We start from the raw sequence: 25,691 nt of genomic DNA on the forward strand, positions 1-25,691 counted from the left end.
TACATTGTTAATTAAATTACAGTCCATCTTAACATAAAACTCGCCTTTTTAATATTCCTTGTGTTTAAATCTATATACTCCCTATAGTTCGACATCTTGATAGTTCGACACACCCCGTTAGTCCACAAAGTGTCGAAACTATCGAGGTTCTACTGTATTACATTGTACACATTATTCTGAACTCAGAAAATGTGATAATATAGAAACAAATTGCACTGGAAATTAAAAACAATTTGTTTATTCTTAAAAAAACAATGAACTCCCTGCACTTCATAAACTGATCCAGATAACCCAAAGATCCGGATAAATAAGGTTGTACTATATTAATTTGTGCCACAAGTTAATCTACTAATTTAATTTTTTTTAAATACAAAGGGATTTAAAAAATGTGTTATGCCTTGAAAACACTGCACTATTCTTAATTTCTATTATTATGATTCCCACTGAAATCGCATGAGGTATATTTAATGTTTATAGGCAACAAGAATTTTAGAAAATACACATAAATAGAATTTATTTCTTTTATTGCTCCCTTATCACTAATTAATTCTCCAAAACAATTGTAGAACAAAGGTGGTGCATATTTACTGTAAAAGTCCATATGTATAACCCAAAAATAATGAACAAAATTTAATTAATCGTGTATAACTTTGAAAATAAGATACAATTGTTTTCAACATTGCTACCAATGCCTCCTGTATTGGCAACATGTACAGTGTAATAATGTTCATACACATTCTAGTGTTCATGGTAATATTCATATCACAGTAATGTGAAACCACATACCTTGTCCAGCCCTGTCGCCCACTTGGAATGATGATGTGAAGAAACCAAACGGAAAAGCTCCAATACCAAAAGACATGTGAAAACCTCCTTCTCCAAACCCAAATCCAGGAAATCCCTTCAGAAACAAAATAGAATAATTGTTTAAGTTTGTATTAAGCAAACAAGTAATTTAATATTAATCAGAAAAATATTACTTGACGTTTAGCTTGTTTGTAATCTTTTCTTATTACATTAAAAAAAAAATAAATGTGAACATTAAATTTATTTGATCTCGCACACCAAATGCCTCTATGTTGTAAGAAACACTTTTTTTTTTCAAAACAAAGTTTCTACTAGAGAAAGTCTAGTATTATTTTTAATGTAAAACAAGTTTGCAATAAGTTTAAGCGGGTAGCTTCGACTATGCATCACACAAGAATTTGGCTTGTGAAGTACACATCCACATGACTAGAGCTCATCTACACTTGTTTTTACCCACAAGTGAAAAAGAGATATATTGTGATAAAAGATGACACTCAAGGAAGGAAAAGATGAGAAAGCACCCTGAAGAAGTGTTATTCATATGTTAAGAAGAAACCGCTTACAATACTACCATCGCCACAGATAATAATAATAATTTATCACTAACATTACAAACTTGTGTTGTAAAAAGTATACTTTATATTTTATAATAGTTACAAAGGCTAAATCAACAAAGAAAAATATTTAGTGCAAGAAATACAAATTTACCAGTTGTTGATAACCTATAATTAATCATTAAAATTATCAGTTCAACTTCTTTATATAAATATTTCAAAGTATTGCAGTTTTTACTTTATATACTCAAATTGGCAAAGTATATAAACTTTTTAAAATTTTACACTTTGCAAAAAATTTTTATTTTATGGGCAGTTTGAAGTTTATAATTCTTTATCTGGTACAACGGGTGGGAGATAAGGTTTATATTAATTAAAGTATTAACTTTATATAAATATTTGTTTTATAAACAATTAATTTGTATTGTTACTTAGTACCAACTGGTTTTATCAAACATACTATTAATTTACGATTCATCTACTTACTCCATTATTTTCGGGCTCCGATCTTTGACCTGGGGGTCTGGGGGGTGTTTTAGTCCTGCAACAAACGGCACACAACATTTATACAAAAGTTGAACATCAGAAAAGAGCAATATAATATTTACGCTATTAACTTACAAAACTTTCAAAATCAATAACAACAACTTGTTTGATGAAACAAAATAAACATGACTTTGCAACAAGCATATGCTAGTATGCCTTACATTGTTGCGTAACAACGTAACAGATTACTTACCAAACACAATTAAATTTTGAAACGGAAGTTCCATTTATGTTGTGAAACAGAACTTTATTAAACGTAACTCAATATACAGATGAATATATTTTTTTCTAAAAACCTTTGTTGTTGCTTTACTGGATAATTTGGACACTTATTATATGTAGTTTTCAATGTAATCACTTGTATATATGTGAAGACGAGATGCTTAACTGCCCAAAATTAATATTTACTATTCAACAGCTTACATTTAGATATTAACCCTTCCGACGCGGCAACCGAATATATCCGTTAGGCCTAATTTTGACCGAAACGCGGTAAACGGATATATCCTTCAAAGTCTATTTTGTGTTATTTAATAAATTGTAGTTGCCGTAGAATCCGCTAGAGTTCAAGGGAGTGTTGAATACTTGTTCCGAAAAGCAGATGTTACAGTTTGAACCTCAATTGGTGAGTCGCAGTGGTGGGAGGGCATGGCTTTGTCCCTCGTGGCGTGATTTAGCCTCAGTCTGCGGCAAACCATTACGCGGTAAACGGATATATCCCGGCACGGCATATTTTAGTGTTTAACGCTGTTTTGCCATATTTACCGTTTCATGTTCCTGTTGTATTTAGCATCATATTATATTTTTATTTTGTTGTTATTACTTTATTTGTTGTGTCGTTATTGAAAAATATTTTTAGAAATTCAAGTAAAAAGGTTGTTTTTTTCAACTTTTTGTAAAATTTGTTAAAAAATACAGGGGTCTGATTATTTTGTGATATTGTATTATTTTCTATTCCTAATAGCCACCACTAACTAAAAAAAAATTAGAGTTGGTAAAATGTAAAAAAAAATTAAAGTTAATTATGCGTTATGAGTCAAAATTGAAAGATAAATTCCACGTGTGGGAAGGGTTAATTAAGAATAATTAGCATATTCCCAATTACACAAGAACAATCAAGTGCAGAAAAAATTAAATTTAATGATAATTTACATGTAATAAGTATTCTGCCCAGCTATTTCTTACTGGTTCAGAAATCAATAGCTAATTATATTTCCTGACAGAATATTACATTTGAATTTCAGTAATAAAAAAATACATCCAGCTGGTTGTCCACAGATGACTACCCCATCCCCAAATATTAATAACATTAAAAAGCTTAATATGTATTGCATAAGAAGACAAATAAGATTTTCATAAAATGTTAGAGCAATAGATTGTCAGTTGCACTAGTTATTAGCAAGATTTTGAAATGGAAAGGTAGCAAAAGGGTTAAAAAAAATAACAAATTAAATACTTTTTCACTTAATTTGTTTAGCTTTAAACTTAAGACCAACATGTTAGAAATGCAAGTAATAATTACACCATGATCAGTCAATTGAAATAAAGACCAAAAATGTATTGGTGACTTTCATTTTATGGGTTTTATATTTGGTCTTTCCTATTTGCCACCTTCTTATACTAGACCACACAAAAAATAGGATGGCGGTGATCGATTCCTTTCTTAGAGGAAATTCCTCTACCAATTACACTATATTGCATTATTATGGAATCCAAACAGACTTTCGCTTTCCAGACTAAGATAGTGGACCTTTACAGTTAACTATCCTCTCATCAAACTTACCCTGCACATAGGCTACATCATATCTTACCATTGTTGTATCAAAAGTTCATAAACACCTCGAACGGAAAAATCTTCACACTTCAATCACTTACTGCTACAGAAAACTTGTAAATCCAAGTTGACCAGTGGGCGTTATTCAGCCACTAGTTGAGTTTATGCATAACCAAAATTATCACTAACAATCGGCTGATTGTCAGATTCTACGTAAAAGTAGAGGTCACTGCGGTACCTGGGGTCATCCTGCTTAGTGCTGCCACGGCCATACAAAGGTATCACTTTCTCCTTGGATATCGCTGCCTTGCACACCGGACACACTTGCCGGTTCGGTCTTGTATCCAGCCACTGGTGCAGGCACGGCCAACTGTCAAGCAGACAATCATTTCACAGGGTGTCCAGACACTACTCGACCAACCTTCACCAGATAGACGATTTGTCAGGTCAAAGTATACGACAAATGTCATATAGTATATAATCCTATTACGCTTACACTATAGGACCGTACTTACGTGTTTTACTATGAATAAAATTGTATATTGTATAGTGACTCAAGGTATCAAACTTATAACTATTTATTAGTCTTAACTTACTAAATTATATTATGTATACAAAAATGTACAGGAATATATTATTTCCGGTTTCAGCATGATGACAAATGTAGATATAGATCAATAAGTACGGTTTCCATGACATACTATCACATGAACAATCTATTTGTTACTTTCTAGTTTAGATATATGATAAAATAATTTAATTTTTAAAAATTTTATCTTTTTCAAAAACAACTTTTGCAAATTCTTAAACAGGTAAAAAGTAACATGTAAGTTGTAAACCATAACTGAGTAGCACCACACAATCTCAAGTCAAAAAGTAAAAAAACCTCAGAAATCGACTAGAGATTTTTCATTGTATGGGCAATTTATTTTTAACTAAGAAACTGCCCAAGATTTTGCAATTTTTAGTATTTTATCTTGTAAAAGCTTGAAATGTGTTTTCTAGAATGGTTTACAAATGAGTACAACTATTTAATACCTTTAAAACAACACTTATTAAAATGGACAAAAAGTGTATAAAACCCATTTTTGGCAAAGAATTGAAGATTATCCATAGTATTTTACATAATTTAAATTTTACCTCATACAACTAGATTAAAACATCATGCTTGTTTTAAAACCGACAGAAAATAAAAAAATATTCAGAAAGATTATTTGAACAAGAAGAAAATGAATAAACTGTTGAATTAAAAGCTGATCTCTTCTCCCTTGTACTAAAAGAAATAATTCAACATAAAAATTCAAAGGCCTAGATGAACAGTTAACAACTTTACCATTGATCACAGCTTTTAAATTAGAATAAGTTGTGTAGTGGATGGGACAAGTTTATGTGTAAGAACAAATGAGCACAGCCTCACAAAATGGTGGTTATTGTAGCGTGCGCGCCAACTGCTATGGCGGGACATTCTTGAATAATGCTAGTATAAATACACAAAGGTTTAGTGAAGTCTCAATATCTTAGCTAAATTGGTCAAATCTTCATGATTTTTGACTCGTAATAAAACTTACAATTTATCTAATAAAATTATTTAATTATTTTTGTATGCTTGAATATATTTATTACCACCGGACTACAAAGAAACATTATCCGTCAGCGATCGATTGCACTGTCCCGAGCTAGAAAACATGCTGAGAATTTGTTTTATTGTTTATCGTTATCAGCTAAAAACCATTTAAAAATCGTGCAACTTAGAGAAAAGACGGTACTTTGGGATTATACCGACCACACCAGTATGAAGAACACAAAAATAGAAATTTATAGAAACAAACATGATAGAACGAAAAAACAACTCTTCAATTACAAAATTACAAACTTACAAGCATTTCCAGGTATTGTGATCGGTATTGTTGTCGCTGTTATCTTATCTTTCTCGAGAATCCTGATTACGGCAGGCCGCGCGGCATCACGTGATTTGCACGGTACATCATTGCCTTTCCATTACAATTCAATTTATATTTCTGATTAGCCCCTCTAGAATTTGATATTTTACTGATAGGTACTATCTCGAGGGATGTTTTTCTTTCGTCGACATCAGCGCGGGGCAGCACCGAAGGTGCTGCCGAAGCCCGCGCTGATGGCCGGAGGCACTCGCATTTTGGGTGGCGGAATGTGATCAAGAATAAAAACAAGTTTTGAGTGTTTTTTTAATAAAAAGTTTAGTTTGGTAAATGTTTGTTTTTGTTGAATTTTTGTGTTTGGAGAAATGTAGAGGTAAAACACGGAAGTACAACAAAGCGATGCACCAGCTGAATGGGCGGCGAGACTCTGCAATCACGTTATCTACTAGACGCTCGACTTTGACCTCTGTCTGAGGATGGGGAGGTGTTTGCGATAAGACAATTCCTGTTTTATATTGACGAAATATTGTTCTACGCTAATCTAGTAATCAGTAGAAACGAAATGTGAAATAACGATTCATGTCTGGGTGTGGTCGGTATAATCCCAAAGTACCGAAAAGACTATCTGCACTTACAAAGCGATACTTAAAAATACATTTCCATATAAAAATGATGTTGTATCATATGTAACTTATAAAAACAACAGCATTTTCAAGAAATTATACATTTTCTATACCATAACAAGATTTGGATTTTTATCCATAGTATGTTCTTAATGTAAAGAATAATTATTTAAATTAATTAAAGCATTCTCAACAAGATCAACTATGCATGAACTTACCAAAACAAATGTCCACACATACTAACTACAGCTTCTTTAGCAGTGTCCAGGCAAATGTTACATTCAAACATTCGCTCATCTTTTTCCTTGTCTCCACCTGAATCCTTTCTCTCCCTAGAGGAGGAAGCTGGCATCTCAGTTCCAATCACCATTTTAGATTTCTAAAACAATATTTATAAGTTTAAATTGAATCAAAACGATATAAAAGTGAATCACAGTACTTTGATATTTTTAACACTATTAAGAAGTAGTATAGGGCCTCTATTCTAATATTTTTATGTTCCAATTAAATTAGAGATGTAAACCCATTAATTCTCTAGCTTGCTCCAACGTTGTAAATTTGTAGCACAAGATTCAAATAGAACACAATTTTTATTTCATTTAAAAATAAAGAACTACATGTTATTCTCCACAAAATTCGACATATTTTTTTTTATCTTGGAAGTAGGTAAAAACATTTATTTGTTATATATCGCTTTAGCCAATTTAAAGAAAGAATATTTGTAAACATTATGTTTTTCAATTTTTCATATTTATGATTATGTGTATCTAATATATACATATGAAATAAGTTTTTAAATATATATATATATATATATATATATATAATATATATATATATATATATATATATATATATATATATATATATATACATTTCTTGAAGAAAAAAAGATACGCAACAATGTATCTATGGTAATATAGGTTTTTATTATTAACCCTTTGCATGCCAGCCCATTTTCCAAAAGTACTACCCAGAAACGCCAAGGGCATTTTCAGCAGTTTTGCAAGCTTTCACTAAATGTATCACATACCTTTTTTATTTTTTAACAGATATTGATGATTTTTTTACCATTATTTTTCTTATGAAATGCCCTTGTTCTGTTGGTAAATTTTAGTTGCATAAATGTAATTTAAACTTATAAAAAAGTTATAAATTAAGAAAAAAAAAATTAAAATTTCCAAAAAACATTTAATTTTTAGCACAAATAAGTGGTTTACAAAAAAATGTATGCTGATTTCCTGTTATATCCTAGTAAACTATATCTAACCCTTAACCTAATTACAAAATTTCAAAAGCCTACCTTATATTGAAGTCCAGTTATGATTTTTTTTCACTAAATGTGACACGGGCACAGTTTTTGTAATTTGCATGGACGTTGTATGTAATGTTACACTATATTCACAAATCAATATTTGACACTATACAAATCGGTACTTTGGGATTATACCAACCCACACCAGTATGAAGAACACAAAAATATAAATTTATAGATATGTTATAAACAAACATTGTAGAACGAAAAAATTAATTACAAAATTACAAACTTACAAAGATTATCAATTGTTAATGAGGTCAGATTCGCTTAAACTTTTTTCAATGAACTTAGAACGTTATAAAACGATGTATTTGAGTAACAGAACTAACATTCCATCAATCAACAAGCATTTCCAGGTATTATGATTGGTATTGTGGTCGCTGTTATCTTATCTTTCTCGAGAATCCCGATTACGGCAGGCGCACGGCGTCACATGATTATTTAAGTTTTTTGCACGGTACATAATTGCCTTTCCATTACAATTCAATTTATATTTCTGATCAATTGATAGATACTATCTCGAGGGATGTTTTTCTTTCGTTGACATCAGCGCGAGCTTCGGAAGCACCTTCGGCCGGAGGCACTCGCATTTTGGGTGGCGGAGTTTGATCAAGAATAACAACAAGTTTAGTGTGTTTTTTTTTTTCAATAAAGAGTTTAGTTTTTGTTTGGTAATGTTTGTTTTTGTTGAATTTTTGTGTTTGGAGAAATGTATGGGTAAAATACGAAAGTACAACAAAGCGAACGGGCGGCGAGACTCTGCAATCACGTTATCTACTACACCGCTCGACTTTGACCTCTGTCTGAGGATGGGGAGGGGTTTGCGATAAGACAATTCCTGTTTTATACTGACGAAATATTGTTCTACGCTAATCTAGTAATCATTAGAAGCTAAATGTCAACTGTCTGAGGATGGGGAGGGGTTTGCGATAAGACAATTCCTGTTTTATATCGACGAAATATTGTTCTACGCTAATCTATTAATCAGTTGAAGCTAAATGTCAAATAACGATTCATGTCTGGGTGTGGTCTGTATAATCCCAAAGTACCAATGAATCTAATAAAAGGGGCATAATAAAAATGCCCTAACGACAAAAGTAATGAGAGAATTACAAACGTAAACAACGCATAGCAACACGAACGTAACCTCAATCTCGACCAAACAATTCAACAGCTGCGAAGCTCAAATACGACCAAACAAACAGTCCATAAAGGAATTAACTACTTTGTGGTTGCAAAGCAACTAATCGACTATCGATTAGTCAAAATTTCGCGGCAATAAGATGAACTATAAGAAAATTACAGGCGAAAAACGTGACGTACCTATATTACGGCCGTTGGCCATTTTCAGTTGAGTAGCCGACGGCCGTAATACCGGTAAGTTGGCATGAAAAGGGTTAAGAATTATTTAATGCAGATTTGCACCAGGTGAAAAGTGGGAAAGCTGTTTTAAATTGTGCAGCAATGCTATACGTTCAATCCTAACAGAACACAGTAATTATTAGTGAAACACGATTTAGATGAGCAGGATCGCATTAGGGAGATGATGGTCATGTCACCAATGTATGCCAGAAACTGAATGGTCTGGTTATATTTTAGGAAAGAAACACAGAAATTTATGAAACGAAAATAAGTGTTTTTCATACATCAGTGGACCAGTTAGATCATTCTCCTATCCTAGACGTGTGGATATCATGTGACTGTATGTAGTGGATATTACCACAAAAGTAAACCTGGTTACCCTGGTTGAGAGAACATACATACACTCTTGGTGGAAGTTATGTAATCCAAACCAAAATATCATTAAACAAAATTTAAACTTAAATTAAAAACAATTTTCATGGAAAATATAAATGGAGTAATCTATCATTGTTTCTCAGGATTGTTAAATAATATTTGATATAATACAGCTTGTTTCATTATTAGTACATATTTTACTGCTTGTATCTATACATACAGAATAACTATTATTTCAAAAACTAGCAAAGACTGCCGCCATTTTGTTTCAAATTTATTTATGTTGTTTTAAGTCTGTATGTGTTTAAGTTCATTAATCAAACTGTTGCTTATCAGAAATCTGTATATATAACCTGTGATTGTGTTATAAACAATGAAATGCATAATCTCTATTAGTTCTTGCTCTTGTTGGCGTTTTCTGGACCATGTTACATACTAGTTGTGTCAATTATTGTAAAATGGTGTCTACCAATCAAATAAATAAATAAGTTTTATTAATCATCCATGGAACACATGAAATTTAATACAATAATCATCAAATGATTAATGGAAATTAACTTTTACTATAATCTTACAACTAAATAACTTTAGTTCACAGTTAGGCCTATCCTAATCACAGTAAAAATGATATCAACTGACATCAGTCAATACAAATGGATTGAGTCATGATGAAGAACAATAAAGAAATAATTAAAATCTGGCATTTAAGTTAATAAAAAAAATTGCTGATCGTCAAGTAAAATATTTATAGAGAAGAGATGTTTTAATCTCTAAGATCCCTATTCAAATGCTTCTTAAAAGCAGTTAAAAAATTAAAACCTAGGAAAACAAAAACTATAAATTGGTTTATTGATAGGATGTTTTTGTTGAGAATTTTGTTATTAGTTGTAACTTATTTGTACACTTCTTGTATAGTTCAATATTTTTAATCAATTATCCTACTATGCTGAGCTTCTTATGAAAGTTCAGTTAATTCTTTGAATTGGAGAGCTAATTCTAAAAATCAACTAAGTATACAAGGTAGTTAAACAATAACCATATTGTTATAACTTAACTGTATGTCTATAGGCTGACTTGCACACAAAAACTAGTACACTTACAATAGCCCTATACAATTTTAACACTTTTGACACAAAAACAATAATTCTTGGTATCAGAAGGTCAAAATAGGTTAGGCCTAATTGTTTTGAAATTTATTGTTAAAATATTAGGCCTAGCCTACTCAGTATTTTACCTTGTTCATGGGGAGGAAGAAAACATTTAAATCACACTATTCTACCTATTTAATGAAAACAAATATCATGACTGGGCATTTTATTCATATCTAACAAGTTAAAAATTAAATCATCTAAACACTGATGGTGGAACTAAACTTACCTGATAAAATATACTAAATGAATACTTTGGAAGAATTAGTGAATAGTAAAGCCACTGATTATTTTACAAGGTCAGTTGATAATACTTACTTGTCTACAGAAGCCCCTTAAATATAAGTATGAATATATATTAAGAAACTAAATTGGGAGTGTCTAACAATCATAGCCTACATGGTAAATATATAATAAAATTAGGTTCTCTATAATAGTATACTTGTGAACACTAGATAATAATATCAGTTCATTGCATAATAACCTTTTCAATTTAACTCTCAGAATATAACATAAATTAATATGCTGCTAGTACATAATAATTCTGTGAAAAACAAGATATCAATTTAAGTACTGTAATCTATGTGGGCTGGGTCACAAAAATCAGAACTATTGACTGCTTCTATCAAGGACAAATAAAATAAAATGGCAACCTACAAATTCCTTGAATATAAGGGTAAAACGCAATTTATTGTACATAGGCTAAACTATATTAATAAATACTTACCGTTTATCAAATTTGTTTCCACTTCAGTGTTTTAACAAGCAGTATAGAACGTCAACTCATTCCTAGTACACAATGTAACAAGAAACTAACTAGTCCAAGCCCATCCGCCTGATGCGAAACACAATTGACATCAGTCAGGTTTAGACGGTTTAGTTCAGGTATCACACGACTCGACTTGTCTCGTGTCAGTTGTACCACCTACGAATTACGACACGCTGACGCTACTCAGTTTCCTCCACTCTCAACGACTGCATATATAGTATTTTAGAAAATTCAATGTAAGTAGAGGCTATGTTTCCCATATAGTTTTCTCTCTGTCTTGCTGGCACGCCAAATTTTAAATGAAATAATGATGTCAATAGTTGTGTGTTTATATTAAAGACCTTCATTTTAAAATTTACATAGAAAGAACGTAAAACAATATTCTTATATTGTTACGTTTATTGTTGTTGTACGTTTATTCAAACGTAAATTGTTTTGTATTTTTTAAATGAAACATTAAAAGGTTTCTTGCCAAAAAATTTTACAAGAAAACCGAATTACTGTAGATATAAAAATTAACATATAATAAGTCAGAATTCATTGTTCGTTGTTGTCTTATTGCCAAAATAACAATTAGTTTCTCGCAACACGTTGGTAGGACAACTGTTATTGCTGTGCAACAACGCTGTTGTTTATCCTTTTTCGTAAAATAACGCCCATCTCTTCAACGGACTTTTTTGCTGCACTCTGGAATAATTTCTTGCAATAAATAAAAAATACATTTGCTGATATGGACAACTATAACTAAATAAATCAGCAAAATATAATTTTTCCATACCAACCTTTCTCCGTAGGATTCCTGCAAGAATGTTTAAGTCATATCTTCCAGAGTTTAGGATGGACAAGATTGCAACTGACTGAGATGGAACATTGCCATACAGATTTATCCCTTTTCAAGCTATCAGATGGAACTGAAACATGATAAATGAAGTGCACGTTGTAAGAGTGTTCATCGGAAACCTGTTATACTAATAACTATTTTTTTCAGATTTGCTCGATGGAACCTTGCCATTCTAAGCTAGCAAGATATAAATGAAATATATTATATTGTAAACAGCAAAACTGTAACAAAACAACTCAGACTCGATATTAGGAATGCATTACTCTTTACTATTATGCATTTTGTTAATTGGCAACCACAGCTACTATATGGCGAAATTTTATTTGCACCTCTATATCAGGAAAATTTTTTAGTTCTTGTTGGTTTTTCTGGGTTTGTTGCTTAAACTTGTAGTATAAACGATATTATTATGGCAAACAGATTCATATTTTGACATGCAAATACAAATAGTAAATTGTTTCATAATCGTATTAGGCAATATTTCACTCCACTTTATTCAAAGTATTTGATGACCCTGAATAAAATTCTGGACCATTTAATTGTATAAAGTCCATTCAATGATTTTGTAGCCGATTTTATTTTAAAATGTTAGCTAGTATTATTAAAAAAGATGGATAAACTACGTGTGTAGATGTCCTTACAGATACAGATATTGACACATAAGGAACTTATAAAATATCTAATATCAATAAATAAATACATATGACATACCGCAATAAAAATAAATGTTTACATTGGCTCTTATAAAAAGGCGATAATGGATTATTCTTAATTCCATGAATACTCATATTATCCCAAAAGCTTATGCTAACCATAGTGATAAAACCACAAATTGTGCGACTAAATTACTCCTAGCATTGTGTGGACTAGGATTGGAGAAAAATGATAATTACTTATGATTGAACGACAAAACTAATAAGAGTGTACCTTTAAGGGGAGCACTTCGTAAAAAAATCTCAAAAATTTACAAATTTTTTTTTTTTTTTTTTTATTAAAGTTTGGAATTTCCCGATAACAATGGTGGTATTAAATTTTTTTTATGATGACTAGAAGTGTCCGAAATATTTTTTTTTAAATAGGCCTGCAGGCAGTTTCGGGCCTGTAGCAGTCACACTTTGAATGGTGCTGTTTATAGTACTACTTCGTTGCAGTCATGTTCATGATTTGGTTGGCAGTGACAGTTTGTTATGTCAACAACTTACACTAACCAACAAAACATCTGTTTTATAACCATTGCTTATAAACCTTAGGTAGCATACATGTTTTGGTTACTGACATTTCTGTTTTAGAGAGTGAAAATTACGTAAATGATTATGGTTTTTTGTGAGTTTAGTGGAGAGTTCTGAGTATTTTTTGTTATAAGTGTAGTGAATTTTATAATGCCACGTTCAAAGCCTGCTTTCAAGAAACGCGTTTTCAAGGAAATCAACATAACCCTCCAACTAGTCCTAGGCCTAGTTTCTCAGGATCAAGTAACAATCGAGGTACCAATACTCCAAATGTGGATAGGCCAAGACCTCAAAGTGCATCTTCTAAGAAGGTCAGTCCTTTTTTGAAACAGTACCAATTGAATGAAAATGATGAGTCTGAAAAAACTGTATAGTTAATATAGGATTGTTGAATGAGGCTCTTAGTAACGTTTCAGTGTGTAAAAAATTGCCATGGCCAACTTGTTTACAAAGTAAAACACATTGTAGGCCTAGCATCAAAAATTATAGTCAGCTGTTCTGATTGTGAAAACACTATTACTGTGACAAACTCTGAATTAGTCAGGCCTAACACTAATCAGAATGAAGCAAAGTCTGATAGGCCTAACACATTTTATGACCTAAATCTTCGTTTGGTTTATGCTATGCGTAAACATAGGCAAAGGTAGAGTGGCTGCGGAGAAAATTTGCGCTTTTATGAATCTTACACCTCCGCCTTTGAGATATCATGAACATGAGCATTACTTGGGTTCAATTGCTGAGTTAGTGTGTAAGAAGTCAATGCAAAGTGCTGTGCAAGAAGCTGTATCGGATAATGATGGTTGCAGAGACCTCGCTATAGCTGGCTGATGGCTCATGGCAGAAGCGGGGTCACCTTTCACTAAATGGAGTGTGGTATCAGTGACATCTTTATCAACCGGTAAGGTCCTAGACATCGAGATTTTATCTAAATATTGCAGATGCACTAATAGACTAAACAACACGCATGGTGATGGCTGTATCGCAAACTTTGAAGGTTCTAGTGGAGCCATGGAAGTTTGCTGGAGCAGTCGCAATTTTTTCAGCGCTCGCAGGCATTGTATGAGGCTCGTTACCTTGAATACCTTGGTGATGGAGACAGCAAGGCGTACTCCAGTGTATGCGAAGCCAAGCCCTATGGTGATACTGCCATAACAAAGATTAGAATGCATAGGCCATGTCCAGAAACGGATGGGATCGAGATTAAAAAATCTAAAAGCTAAGACTAAAACACTCCCTGACGGCTCACGACTTGGCGGCAAAGAACAAGCTAACAGATTCTGCCATTATTCAGCTCCAAAAATACTACGGATTGGCAATTAGACGCAACACAAACTCTGTTGAAGACATGAAAAAAGCCATTTGGGCAGAGTTTTTCCATGTGATGTCTTCTAATGAAAGGCCCTCAACATGGACTATGTCCAGATGATGAAGAAACCTGGTGTAAGTACCGCAAAGCCGTAAAATCCAATGAAAACTATGATCATGGCAGCCATTTTCACTTGCCTGAAAACCTAATGACATTTATTTAAACCTATTTTTCAAGATCTAGCCAATCCAACTCTAGCTGGGCAAATGTACTAAGGGAAAAACTCAAAATCCCAATGAGTCCCTCAACAATGTCATTTGGACCTACATACCTAAAAGAACATTTGGTGGAGATTAAAACTTTGAAATTTGGCATATATGAAGCTGTTACAGCTTTTAATGATGGCTACATTGGCAAATGCAAAGTATTTCAAGAAATAGGAGTGTCACCAGGGCAGCATTTTATTACAGCAATGAAAAAGCTTGACCGGCGGCGAATTTGGAAGGCAGAGAAAGAAAGCTCAAGAAGATATAGAGAAAAAATTAGACAGAAGAAAAACTTACTAAAAAGAAGTCTGGAGGATGAATATGAGGAGCAGGAAGGAGATCAGCCAGCCTATGCACCTGGAATGTACTGAAAAAGGTAATATAAAGCAGTATTTTTTCCGTTTTTTGTGTTTTTCCGAAAGTTGCGGTTTTCAATACAAAAGTACATGTTTCTCAAAAACTACAAATGGTAGGAATATGAAATTTTTTTTGTATGTTTGTAGCACTGTTTTACATATGTGGAACCACTAAAAACATCACATTTCACTGAGTTCAATATTTATATATACATACATATACACATATTTATATAGGTTTTTGACAAGCGTTAAAACAAAAATATATAACTTTTAGGGTATATGCCAAAAAAAATTTTTTTTTTGGTTCCACGTGTTCCCCTAGAAGCCCTCTTTAAATGAAAAAAAAAGAAATTATGAAGATACCTCAAGTAGTTCTTGAGATAAGTGTACCTATGTTAACATTACGAAGATAGGGCGAAGTGCTCCCTTAAGTTGTATGAATTACTCAGAGCCTGCTTTTAGTAAATAAATAAAAAAGTACGAGAAAAGTAAGGTAAGTACTAGTAAGACGAGGTTAGCATATTGTTACAAGTTACTGCTATTGTTAGTCACTGTTAGACTGTTAGTGTTAGGTTATCTTTGGTCGTATTTGTTTGTTATTTGTGGATCAGGTTCGTGTTCAGTCTTATTTTGCAATATTTATTCATAGAACTAACTGAATATCCAATAACTTATATTTAGTATAATTCTGGAATCAAGAATCTTTATTTTGTCGTTGACATAATACATATGTATTGACAAAGTCATATTACAGCTTGAATTAGCTACACAGTCAATTCTTCAATAATTTATGACATAAAAAATTATAAATATTTGAATATATCATTAGCTAACAGGCATGGGTTTTAAGTTTTACTAGGCTATAATAAATAAATAATGCACATAAAAATAGATATTGCACATAAAAGTAACAAACATAAGAATAAATTATTACAGACAAAATAATTATTATGAAAGACAAAATAGCATAAAAACACTGAAGTCAAATAACAGATAAAACTGCACATAAAGGTTTAAATATAATGTATACAACAATATTGCACCAGCTCATACATTTAAATGTATCACAAGTATCAATATAGGCATATAGTTATCTAAAAAATATCTATTTGTTCCAAAAGCAAAAATTCTTGAACCGAAATTATTCTGACTGGGTTATTCAACAGCCATTCATTTTGTTAATAAGAACTTTTGATTTTTTAAGTAATCACTAATTTTATTATATTTATTAATATATTATAGATTTTGAAAGACATTTCTACGTGGCTATTGAGTGTTTTCCCTAGCCTCGGATGCGTCCTTGAAATATTACTACTATTTCTGGTGTGATAAGAATGCACATCATTTTGAAAAGTTAAAAGTGGGCAATTGTTTCAGTGCATAAGATAAAAGTTCATAAATATACAAATTAATTATTGTTGGAATTTTTAATAATTGAAACAGCGGCCTGCAGTGGGCATCATCTACTGCATTTGCGAGAATACGAATAACCTTTTTTTGAATAATTAAAATCTCTTTTGTTCTACTGCAACCACCCCAGAAAATTAAGCCATATCTATAGAATACTTTGAAAGAATGCAAAATAAACCATTTTAAATAGCTCATATCAACAAGGGCTTTAAGACGTCTAATCAGATAGACAACTCTAGATAGCCTAATTGACACATGATCTACTATGGGAATTCCATTGAAGTTTGCTATCTAAATGCATCCCAAGAAACTGGACACACGCATCCTTGGATTGTAAATTTTGGTCAAAAGGCCTCAAACTAAAAACTAAGTGTTGGGTTTTATCAGAATTCAACTTGAAATGATTGCTTGGTAAATATTAAGATCAGCGACTACCGCTCCGATTGCCGTAAGGTTTTTTCGTACTAACACAGGTTAACGTAATTTCACCGAAAAAAATAGTCCCGATTATCGCTAACATATAAAAACCCAGTTTTAGGGCAGTACAATGTTGGCAATACAAAACACATAAATAACAAGATTTTCGACTATCAAACTAAAAACAATGGCCGACCATGAACGTTTTGATGAATTGACAGTAGCCACATGACAAACAGGAAGGTTTCCGATTCCGATTGGCCAGACGGGTCACGTGACCTATAGGACGGCTTTCGATTGACCGCCAGACGTACACAAACAAACCCACATGGACAAGGAATAATTAGTGAAGTTATTGACATGGCTTGCGATGGTTCTTGTCACACGCTAAAAAGACCCTAGCTTGCCTATTCAAAATTCAGATCTCGCGATGCTTGCCCGCTGCGCAGCGCTTCGCGCTGCTTGCTCTTTTAGAAAAAAAATTAACTCGAGCTTGCAAAGTCCAAGCCCAGATCACGCATGACTGCTTACACACACAACACTCAGACAGAACTAACGCAGGTTTCATTACAGGCAAAAGATAAGCGGCACGCGTTTATTACTGATAAGATGACGAGTTTATACTAGAATTAGTACATGGACTACTACCCTACGAACTAATAACACCAAAAAAAAAAAACGAATAAATGCATTGTCAGTCAGGTTTTTCAAATTTTATTTTTTCCAAAATTTTTTTGGGGGGGGGAGTAAACGGCTACGGCGATAATCGGGACTACTTTTTTTCGGTGAAATTACGTGCCCTATGAACTAATAACACCAAAAAAACGAATAAAATGCACTGTCAGTCAGGTTTTTTTAATTTTATTTTTTCCAAAAATTTTTTTTTGAGGGGGGGGAGTAAACAGCTATGGCGATAATCGGGATTATTTTTTTCGGTGAAATTACGTTAACCTGTGTTAGAATGTAAAAAATTACGGCGATCGGAGCGGTAGTCGCTGAGCTTAAGATTTACCGATTGCTTTTAAACCTGATTTCCCCCTCATTTACAGCACTGTTTATTAGATGGGAAAGTTCACCCATCATGCCAGCGGCTGCAAAAAAGGTGGTGTCATCCGCATATAAAATTGATTTAACTGGATATGAAATATTTGATGGTAAGTCATTTATTGAAATCAAAAAAAGTAAGGGTCCAAGCACAGAACCTTGAGGTACTCCATGCTCCACCCTCACCCTGTTTGACCAATCTCCATTAATACAAACAAGCTGTTCTCTATTGGTTAAATATGATTCAAAAAACTGTAGGGCAGATCCTTTAATACCGTAAAATTCTAATTTTAACAACAATTCCTGGTGATCGACACAGTCAAAAGCCCTGCTCAGGTCGCAAAAGGCGGCCCGAGCAAAAGCCTTATTTTCAAAAGCCTCAATCAAATTTCGCACCAAGTCATCTATGGTATTTAGGGTTGACTTGCCACTACGGAAACCATACTGTGATGTGCAAAGCAGATTATTATGTTCTAAGAATTCATTAACTTGATCAAAGACAAGAAGTTCAAGCAACTTAGATATAGCAGGTACAATTGAGACTGGCCTATAGCTTTCCGGCTGGTTTTTTGGACCCTTTTTGTAAATTGGGCAGACCCGAGAAATTTTCAGTTCAGCAGGGAAAACACCATTGGCCAAACATATGTTGAATACAAAAGTCAATTGAAGTACTATGGATGGAACTATTTGTTTTAATAAATTATTTGACATATTGTAAAAATCACAACTATTTGAATTTTTTAATCTTTTAACTGCTTTTAAAACATCTTCTTGAGTAATTAATTTCCAAGAGAACTGAGCAGGAGTAACATTTAATTTTGACATATAACACTGGGGTGTTATATTAGGATTAGTGGCACTTTGCCTTAGTTTTTTAACTGAGTTTATGCAGAAGTCATTAAATTCTTGGGGTGAGATTCCAATTCTACTATTGCTAGTATGACCTTGAGTGTCTTTTTTTATTAAATCCCAAGCTGCCTTACACTTATTTTTACTAACTTCTATTTTTTCTCTGTAATAAGCCTGCTTGGCTTCAGAAATAGCTTTTCTGTACTTTAGTTTAGAATTGGCAAGCTGTTGTTTCAAATTAGACGAAGGTGTCTCTTTCAGAATTTGACTCAAAGCAATCAAATTATTTTTTATACATGTTAATTCCATTGTATACCAGGGCTGTTTTTGATTTTACTGCGCCAGAATCTAATTTAATAAGATTGCAATAAAAATGTATTGCTGAGGTAATTTTGAGGAAAAAGGTTGAAAATAAATCAGTAATGTTCAAATTATTGCTGAATACTAGGTCCCAATCAGTACAGAGAAGCATCTCTGCCACACAACCAAATTTCCTCACAGGTAATACCATTTTAAAGAATCCAAAAGACCTCTCCTGTATGTTGTTTCCTTCAGATACAATAAACTTAATAGGCAAATTAAATAGTAGGGCATCATGATCAGAAAAAGGGTAGGAGATAACTTCACAGATCACCCTTTCAGTAGCTGGAAGTCTATTACAAAAAATATTATCCAGACAATTTTGATTTCTGGTTGGTAAATAATTCATACAGTGATAATAATGTTGTCTTAATAAATTCAAAAATGTTTTAACACTATTTTTGGTACATTTGGTAATGTCAAATTCTCTGTTAAGGTCTCCTCCCACCACAATCGTGGAGTTGTGCCACTTGGAAAGAAATAATAGTAAACGCTCCAACTGTTCTAAAAAAACCGTGGGGTTGCCATTGGGTGACCTAGCCTATATAGAGACCGCAATTAAGTTTAATTTATCTATGAATATCCCGGAAACTTCAAAATGCATTTCGTCACATAGGAAACCTAAATCTAGCTCTTTGGCGTTAGAATTTAGATCATTCCTCACAAATATTAGAGAACCACCTCTTTTAAATTTTGAACGACAAAAGGAACTTAGAGAGTAGCCTATAGGATTTGAAAATCTAACCTCGTCATATTGTAGCCAATGCTCCGAGATGCAAACAACAGATACTCTTAGGCCAAGTAAAAAACCCTCCAATATAACAGATTTATCCTTGAGGCTATGGATATTTAAAAACACTAAGTTCATACTGTTGTCATCTTCTTGAGTCCTTGGAACGTCAACCAGAGACTGCGGTCTTAGCCTTCGGTTAAGTTGTATGAATTACTCAGAGCCTGCTTTTAGTAAATAAATAAAAAAAGTACGAGAAAATTAAGGTAAGTGAGACGAGGTTAGCATATTGTTACAAGTTACTAACTGCTATTGTTAGTCACTGTTAGTGTTAGGTTATCTTTGGTCGTATTTGTTTGTCATTTGTGGATCAGGTTCGTGTTCAGTCTTATTTTGCAATATTTATTCATAGAACTAACTGAATATCCAATAACTTATATTCAGTATAATTCTGGTAGGAAACTTAAAGGTTTAAATGTTGGTAGTTTTAAATTTTATTGGATACACTTCTGTAAATCTTATGCCAAAGGAGTGTAGGCCTATAATGTTTTTAAAATATTCGAATTGCTACGTTTTCAATTACTACTACCTTTTAGTGGTGGAAATTACTGAATGAAAATAACCATAGTCTTAAGACTAAATTTTCAGTAAGTTAACTGATTGTGCAGACTTAGTCTCATATAATAATGGAAGTAGCTAGTTATTTATTCTCATAGGTTATTTTAAATTAGACTAAATGTTCTACAGACTAATTTTCAGTAAGTTAACTGTGCAAACTTAGTCTGTACTTGAATTAGTCGTCTATTTGGGTAGGGTACGATAAGCGGACCCTGTATTTTGTATCGAAATTGGCAAACGATATTACTTACTCATAACCATCGATACTGATTATGGATATTATAAGATTATAGGTCAAGGTGGCAAATCACGAATTTGACATTATCAACGTATTCTGTTATAACGTTATAATAAGTTAATAACGCAAAACTCGTATTTTGTCGCTCCGGCCGTTAATGTGACAATTACCAATATTTCAATTTTACATGAGCAATTTTGATTATTAAAAATGGCAGGCTATTTTAGAAAACTATACGAAATTGCTTTGAAAGATGATAAGATGTGTTTTATGTGGCTTCAACATGTTGGACTCGTACCGAAAAAACCCATAATTAATGTGAAATTTGTGGGAAAGAAACAACTGTAACTGTGAGAGGAGCAAATATGCAAATATATCTTCAGTTTTCCTAATTTTGGTTATAATAATTTGTTTGATCACTGTAAATATTAAATTCATATTTTAATTTAAAACATATTATGATTGTTATTCATTGCGTAATTGACGGTAAAATGGTATTTTTAAACGTGAATGAAAAATATTTTTAAACATTTATTGTGAACCCGCTTGTAACTATTTTGTGTACGATAGTTAAATTTAATTTATCTGTGTGTTTCATATGTTTTTATTAGTCTTTGTTACTTTATGTAAATACAGTGTGTTAATTTTTCATTTACCTGTTAATTGTTTTGTTTTTTTAAGGTTTCATTGAAAATATAATAAGGTATAAAACATAGTGCACTGTGTTTGCAACATACCATACGAGTATTATTTAAATTGTCAATTTTGGTGTGTTTATTTTCTAATCCAGCCATTGTTTGTTCTTGAAATCTAATGTAACTTTAATTGAATAATGATAAATTAACCTCCTTTTTCGTTTTGTATTAAAAAGTGTTTTATATGTGTGACTTACTCATTTTATTCATATTAGGTATATTATAACTTTTATATTATATTAATATTTTCTTTATATTTTATTTATAGCTTACTAATTTTGTTTTCTTCTAATGTAGTCTTATTTGTAATTTGATTTGAAAATGAATTACATGAAATGAATGTTAACAATAACTGATCACCACTTTTAATTTTGATTTATTTAGGCTCTATTGCAAACATTACCTACTTAACTCAAAATCGAAGATCTTACATGTCAAACATCAAATGCATGACTTTCTTACAAGATTGTGAGTAGGTGTTATGATCAAGGTGTTTCCTGAATGATAAGATTTTGTTTAAATATGATACTGGAAAATTTACTATATTAAAAGTAATTAAAGAGAATGGTAGTCTACTTATTTAAATGTAACGGTAATGTGTAAATAAACTTATAATATTACTAAATAAATTGGGTGTGTATAACGACTTGGATTGTAGATATTAATATTCCAGAGTTTTAATATTTAAATTATCAATAATACATCCAAGACGATATAAAATTTTTTTGATTAGTAAGCTCCTAGTGAATATTAAGTACAATGTATTACTAAATTTGTTAACTATTAAATATTATCTGGTTTGTCTAAAATAAAAATCACAGTTCTAAATAAAAACAATGGGTTTATTTTAAACTGGCAAATTAATAAGTTCAACGTTTCAGAATTTTTATCACTCTATTTTCCACAAAGAATTGACAAACCTTTTAGTAAATTTAAAAAATTCCTTTGGCAAGAAATAAATATTAATAAAATATATCAAACTAAAAATCAGAGCTCTCTTCTAAAATAAAATAATACAGTTTTAAAATAAAAATCAAATACCACTTGGAAATAACTAAAAATAAAAAAGTTCACTTCTAAGTTCACTCACAATTCAAAAGTAAAAATTTAAACTTCTCTTTACACTGTTTGAACCTTAACTTTCAAGTCTCTACAATTCAAATTACAACTCTCTCAAACAATTATTAAAGTTCAATTAATTTCCAATTAATAATTCACAATAAAACAGTTCCAGTTAAATATTAATAAATTACTACTTTTCCAAATCTCAATTAAAGTTATTAACTAAGTTCAATTTTTATTCACTTTTCTTGCAAGCATGAACCAAATGTAACTTGTATGATTCTCTATGCTCTATTGTTCTTCGAGAATAAGTTATTCAGATTGCTCTGTAGGTTCTATGAATTTAATTTTTTCCTCAAAATCACTCGCGGAAAAAAAATTTAAGTAACACGGTGCACTGTAATTAACTTTACTCACGAAAATAACCAAAAGAAGGGCGAAAATTATGAGCGGGCGCTTAAATACTTCCCTTTCCAATCAACTTTGCAGGACATCCGTGGTGCTCTCTCATTGGTCCAGCTGTATCAAACTAGGAGAACAATACTCGCAATAAGACAAGTTCTAATCAATTCAAGGCAGTCAACCTGCCTTCCTAACAATTTAAAACTACCAGTACTAACTTGCCAAAGGATTACATGTTCGTTTTTACCCTGACATTTCACAATCTAATCTAAAATTAAATCCCAATATTTCGATCCCAAAATTTGTATTTAATTTAAGTTTTAATTAAAAAAATAAATCAATGTAGCTTTAAAAACGCTACAGTGTGGTAATTCAACTAATTCATCTGATTAATGTAAGTCTACACAATTAAGTGAACCAGCCAATCTGGATTGAATTGAAAAAGTAATCAGTTATTCATTCTACTACAATAACCGATTAACAACAGAAATAACTGGTGCAACTTCCTCTTCACCACCAGTGGGTGTTATCATCCACTGTGAGGCAATTTATAAGCTTCCCATACTGACCAAAAATATGGAATGCCTTTAATTTTGTGCTAAATAAACATATTTATTTGTTAAAACCTTACAATAGTCCAATTTGTGGCTGGAAACTTCCTTACAATACAGTCTGGGTTCTAACAATTAATAGTCAATTATCACTTGTTCATTGTAACACTCAGGAAAGGTTTTTTTATAGTCATACAGTATGATTTTCATGCTGTAGTAAAACAATTTATAAAGTATAAATAAAATAGTTGAATAAAACTTCTGTTTAAATAGCCTAGATTTCTACCAATAAAAACTTTACTATTCATAAAATAGTATATATATAGTTTTTTTTTTATATTCTTATAATTATGGATAACCCGGAACTTTGGATAACTGCATTTCAGGTATACGCATCCCTAGTGTACTTATTTTCTTTGAAGAGAAGACATTAAACATTACAAAATCTTTATTTTATGTTGATAAAAATCAGACACAAGTATTCTAACAGTTAAAGTACAGTAATAGTAATAAGTAAGTAAAATCATACTTCGGGTAGAGTACGATAAGCAGACCTGGTTTTTATATAACTTATTACAATCATCAATACTTTATACATCAATAACAGAATTATGAATCGATATTAACATATTTGAAATACTAAATTTAAGTCACGTGTTTCAAATTGATAGAAATAGTTTCAACAATTACATAATGTCATAAACGATAAAGAAACCATATCCATTAATAAAACAATAAAATTAATTCAAGTGACAGGAAAAAATTTCATTTAAATAATAAAGAAAATGTAACAACAAAATAAACATCTTGAAACCGAGAAAGACACAGTAAAGCATCTTTAAGTGTTATTTTGTTTACTTTTTTACGGTTAAGTTTTTTTATTATTTAAAAGAAGTTACTTATAGAACTTATTGTGTTTAGAATATGAAAATGTGTATACAGTTGGTACAGATGATTTAGTTATTGTTAAATTAATTACTATTGGTTGATTATATTGATGTGTGTAATAATCAAATATCATTTGATAATTTCGATATAAAAAACTATCGGGTCCGCTTATCATACTCTGCCCCATACTTCAAAGTAGTTTAAAAAGAATATAGTTCAAACCAGTCAAGATAGACCTGCAAGCACGGAAAAAGAAATGTCCAGTTTTTAGGGTTAATCATTCTTCTAACCTCATTACAACTGGTCTTGGCCATTCTTTTCTCAATTTCTCTAATCAGATAAACTCTGCTTGCTGTAAGTACGGTATGTTGAATTTCAGCACTTGTCCGACTGTTTGTGTAGTGATGTGGATGTTGTGTAAATTCCTAGAAGGTAATCTCTTACGCATATAATATATCTTCCAGATTTCATAATAAAACATGAGTAAAATCAAGCTTTATTACGACACATTGTCACAACCTGCTAGAGCACTGAAGCTATTTTTGTTGGTGAACAAAATACCCTATGAAGGAATCGCTGTTAATTTAGCAAAAGGTAAGCGTACCACTGATATATTGTTTTGTTTTTATTTATTAAAATAATGGTTTAATGCAGCCACTTTAAGGACAACAGGAAATAATTTAAATGAACTTTGAGTATAGTAATAATATATTCTGATTTTTATGGTAATATCTATAGTCAATCAAACTAATAAGAAAGAAGTTAAAAATCCCCCTAAAAATATAAGGGGGGGTCTTCAATTATCTTTGTTATTGATTTTTTCCAAGTATCAGTATTCAGATCGTAGCTTGTTGGGTGTTGTTTTATTGTAAATATAGTTCAATCTCATGTAAACGATTTTGGACTAATGTGGGATGGTACAATTAAATTAATTAATCAATATACAATGTTTGTCCAAAAAGTATCCAATCTCCTCTGCTGGCCGATTGTCTAAGACCGAATTCAGTGATATGTATCTTCAATTACTTTGGGTAATATGTTTTTGTAGCATTGTTTTAGAAAACCAGTTACTGACGAATGACAGCTGTCTATTAAACTAAAGATTGGATTGTTGTATTTTGAAATTGGTTGGCTAATTTATATTCACAATCATACTTTTATACATATACCTAATAGAAATATGCTAGAATAATATGTAAATAAATATTAAGTCCAAACATTAAGTGTGATGTACTCTAATTTTTTTAATATA

At 31.7% G+C, this 25,691-nt stretch overlaps 2 protein-coding genes across 8 annotated transcripts in view; one reads left to right on the plus strand and one right to left on the minus strand.

Moving 5' to 3' along the window:
• Window positions 1-742: 742 nt before the first annotated feature.
• Window positions 743-11,324, minus strand: LOC124367504 (E3 ubiquitin-protein ligase RNF185-like). 3 transcript variants are annotated; one of them, XM_046824368.1, is made up of 5 exons: window positions 11,133-11,324; window positions 6,421-6,581; window positions 3,920-4,051; window positions 1,848-1,902; window positions 743-901 (listed from the first exon to the last, which is right to left on the minus strand). In XM_046824368.1, exons 2-5 carry the CDS (start codon window positions 6,570-6,572, stop codon window positions 758-760), a joined length of 483 nt encoding a protein of 160 aa, XP_046680324.1. In that variant the 5' UTR covers window positions 6,573-6,581; window positions 11,133-11,324; the 3' UTR covers window positions 743-757. The 3 variants fall into 3 exon arrangements, with proteins under 3 accessions (XP_046680324.1, XP_046680325.1, XP_046680326.1); XM_046824369.1 differs by lacking the exon at window positions 11,133-11,324 and adding an exon at window positions 10,890-11,022; XM_046824370.1 differs by lacking the exon at window positions 11,133-11,324 and adding an exon at window positions 10,635-10,776.
• A 1,510-nt stretch (window positions 11,325-12,834) lies between these two features.
• The window catches only part of LOC124367503 (glutathione S-transferase theta-1-like), a 34,953-nt gene continuing 22,096 nt past the window's right edge, over window positions 12,835-25,691 (plus strand). Inside the window, exons 1-3 of one of the 5 annotated variants that reach the window (XM_046824365.1) lie at window positions 12,835-12,949; window positions 15,608-15,668; window positions 24,904-25,033. In XM_046824365.1, coding sequence (XP_046680321.1) covers window positions 24,919-25,033 — 115 coding nt within the window. In that variant the 5' untranslated portion in view covers window positions 12,835-12,949; window positions 15,608-15,668; window positions 24,904-24,918. The other 4 variants (XM_046824364.1, XM_046824367.1, XM_046824366.1 and 1 more) reach the window with 4 other exon arrangements.

Source organism: Homalodisca vitripennis, chromosome 8 (genome assembly GCF_021130785.1).
Source record: "Homalodisca vitripennis isolate AUS2020 chromosome 8, UT_GWSS_2.1, whole genome shotgun sequence".
Lineage (NCBI taxonomy): Eukaryota > Metazoa > Arthropoda > Insecta > Hemiptera > Cicadellidae > Homalodisca > Homalodisca vitripennis.

What these genes read in the sequence shown, in the direction of transcription:
- LOC124367504 (XM_046824368.1), bottom strand. Translation starts at nt 6,572, where the DNA reads ATGGTGATTGGAACTGAGATGCCAGCTTCCTCCTCTAGGGAGAGAAAG. An exon ending in ACTAAGCAGGATGACCCCAG is followed by an intron (nt 1,903 to 3,919) that starts GTACCGCAGTGA and finishes CGTTTGTTGCAG; the next exon opens with GACTAAAACACCCCCCAGAC. An exon ending in CGGAGCCCGAAAATAATGGA is followed by an intron (nt 902 to 1,847) that starts GTAAGTAGATGA and finishes TTGTTTCTGAAG; the next exon opens with GGATTTCCTGGATTTGGGTT.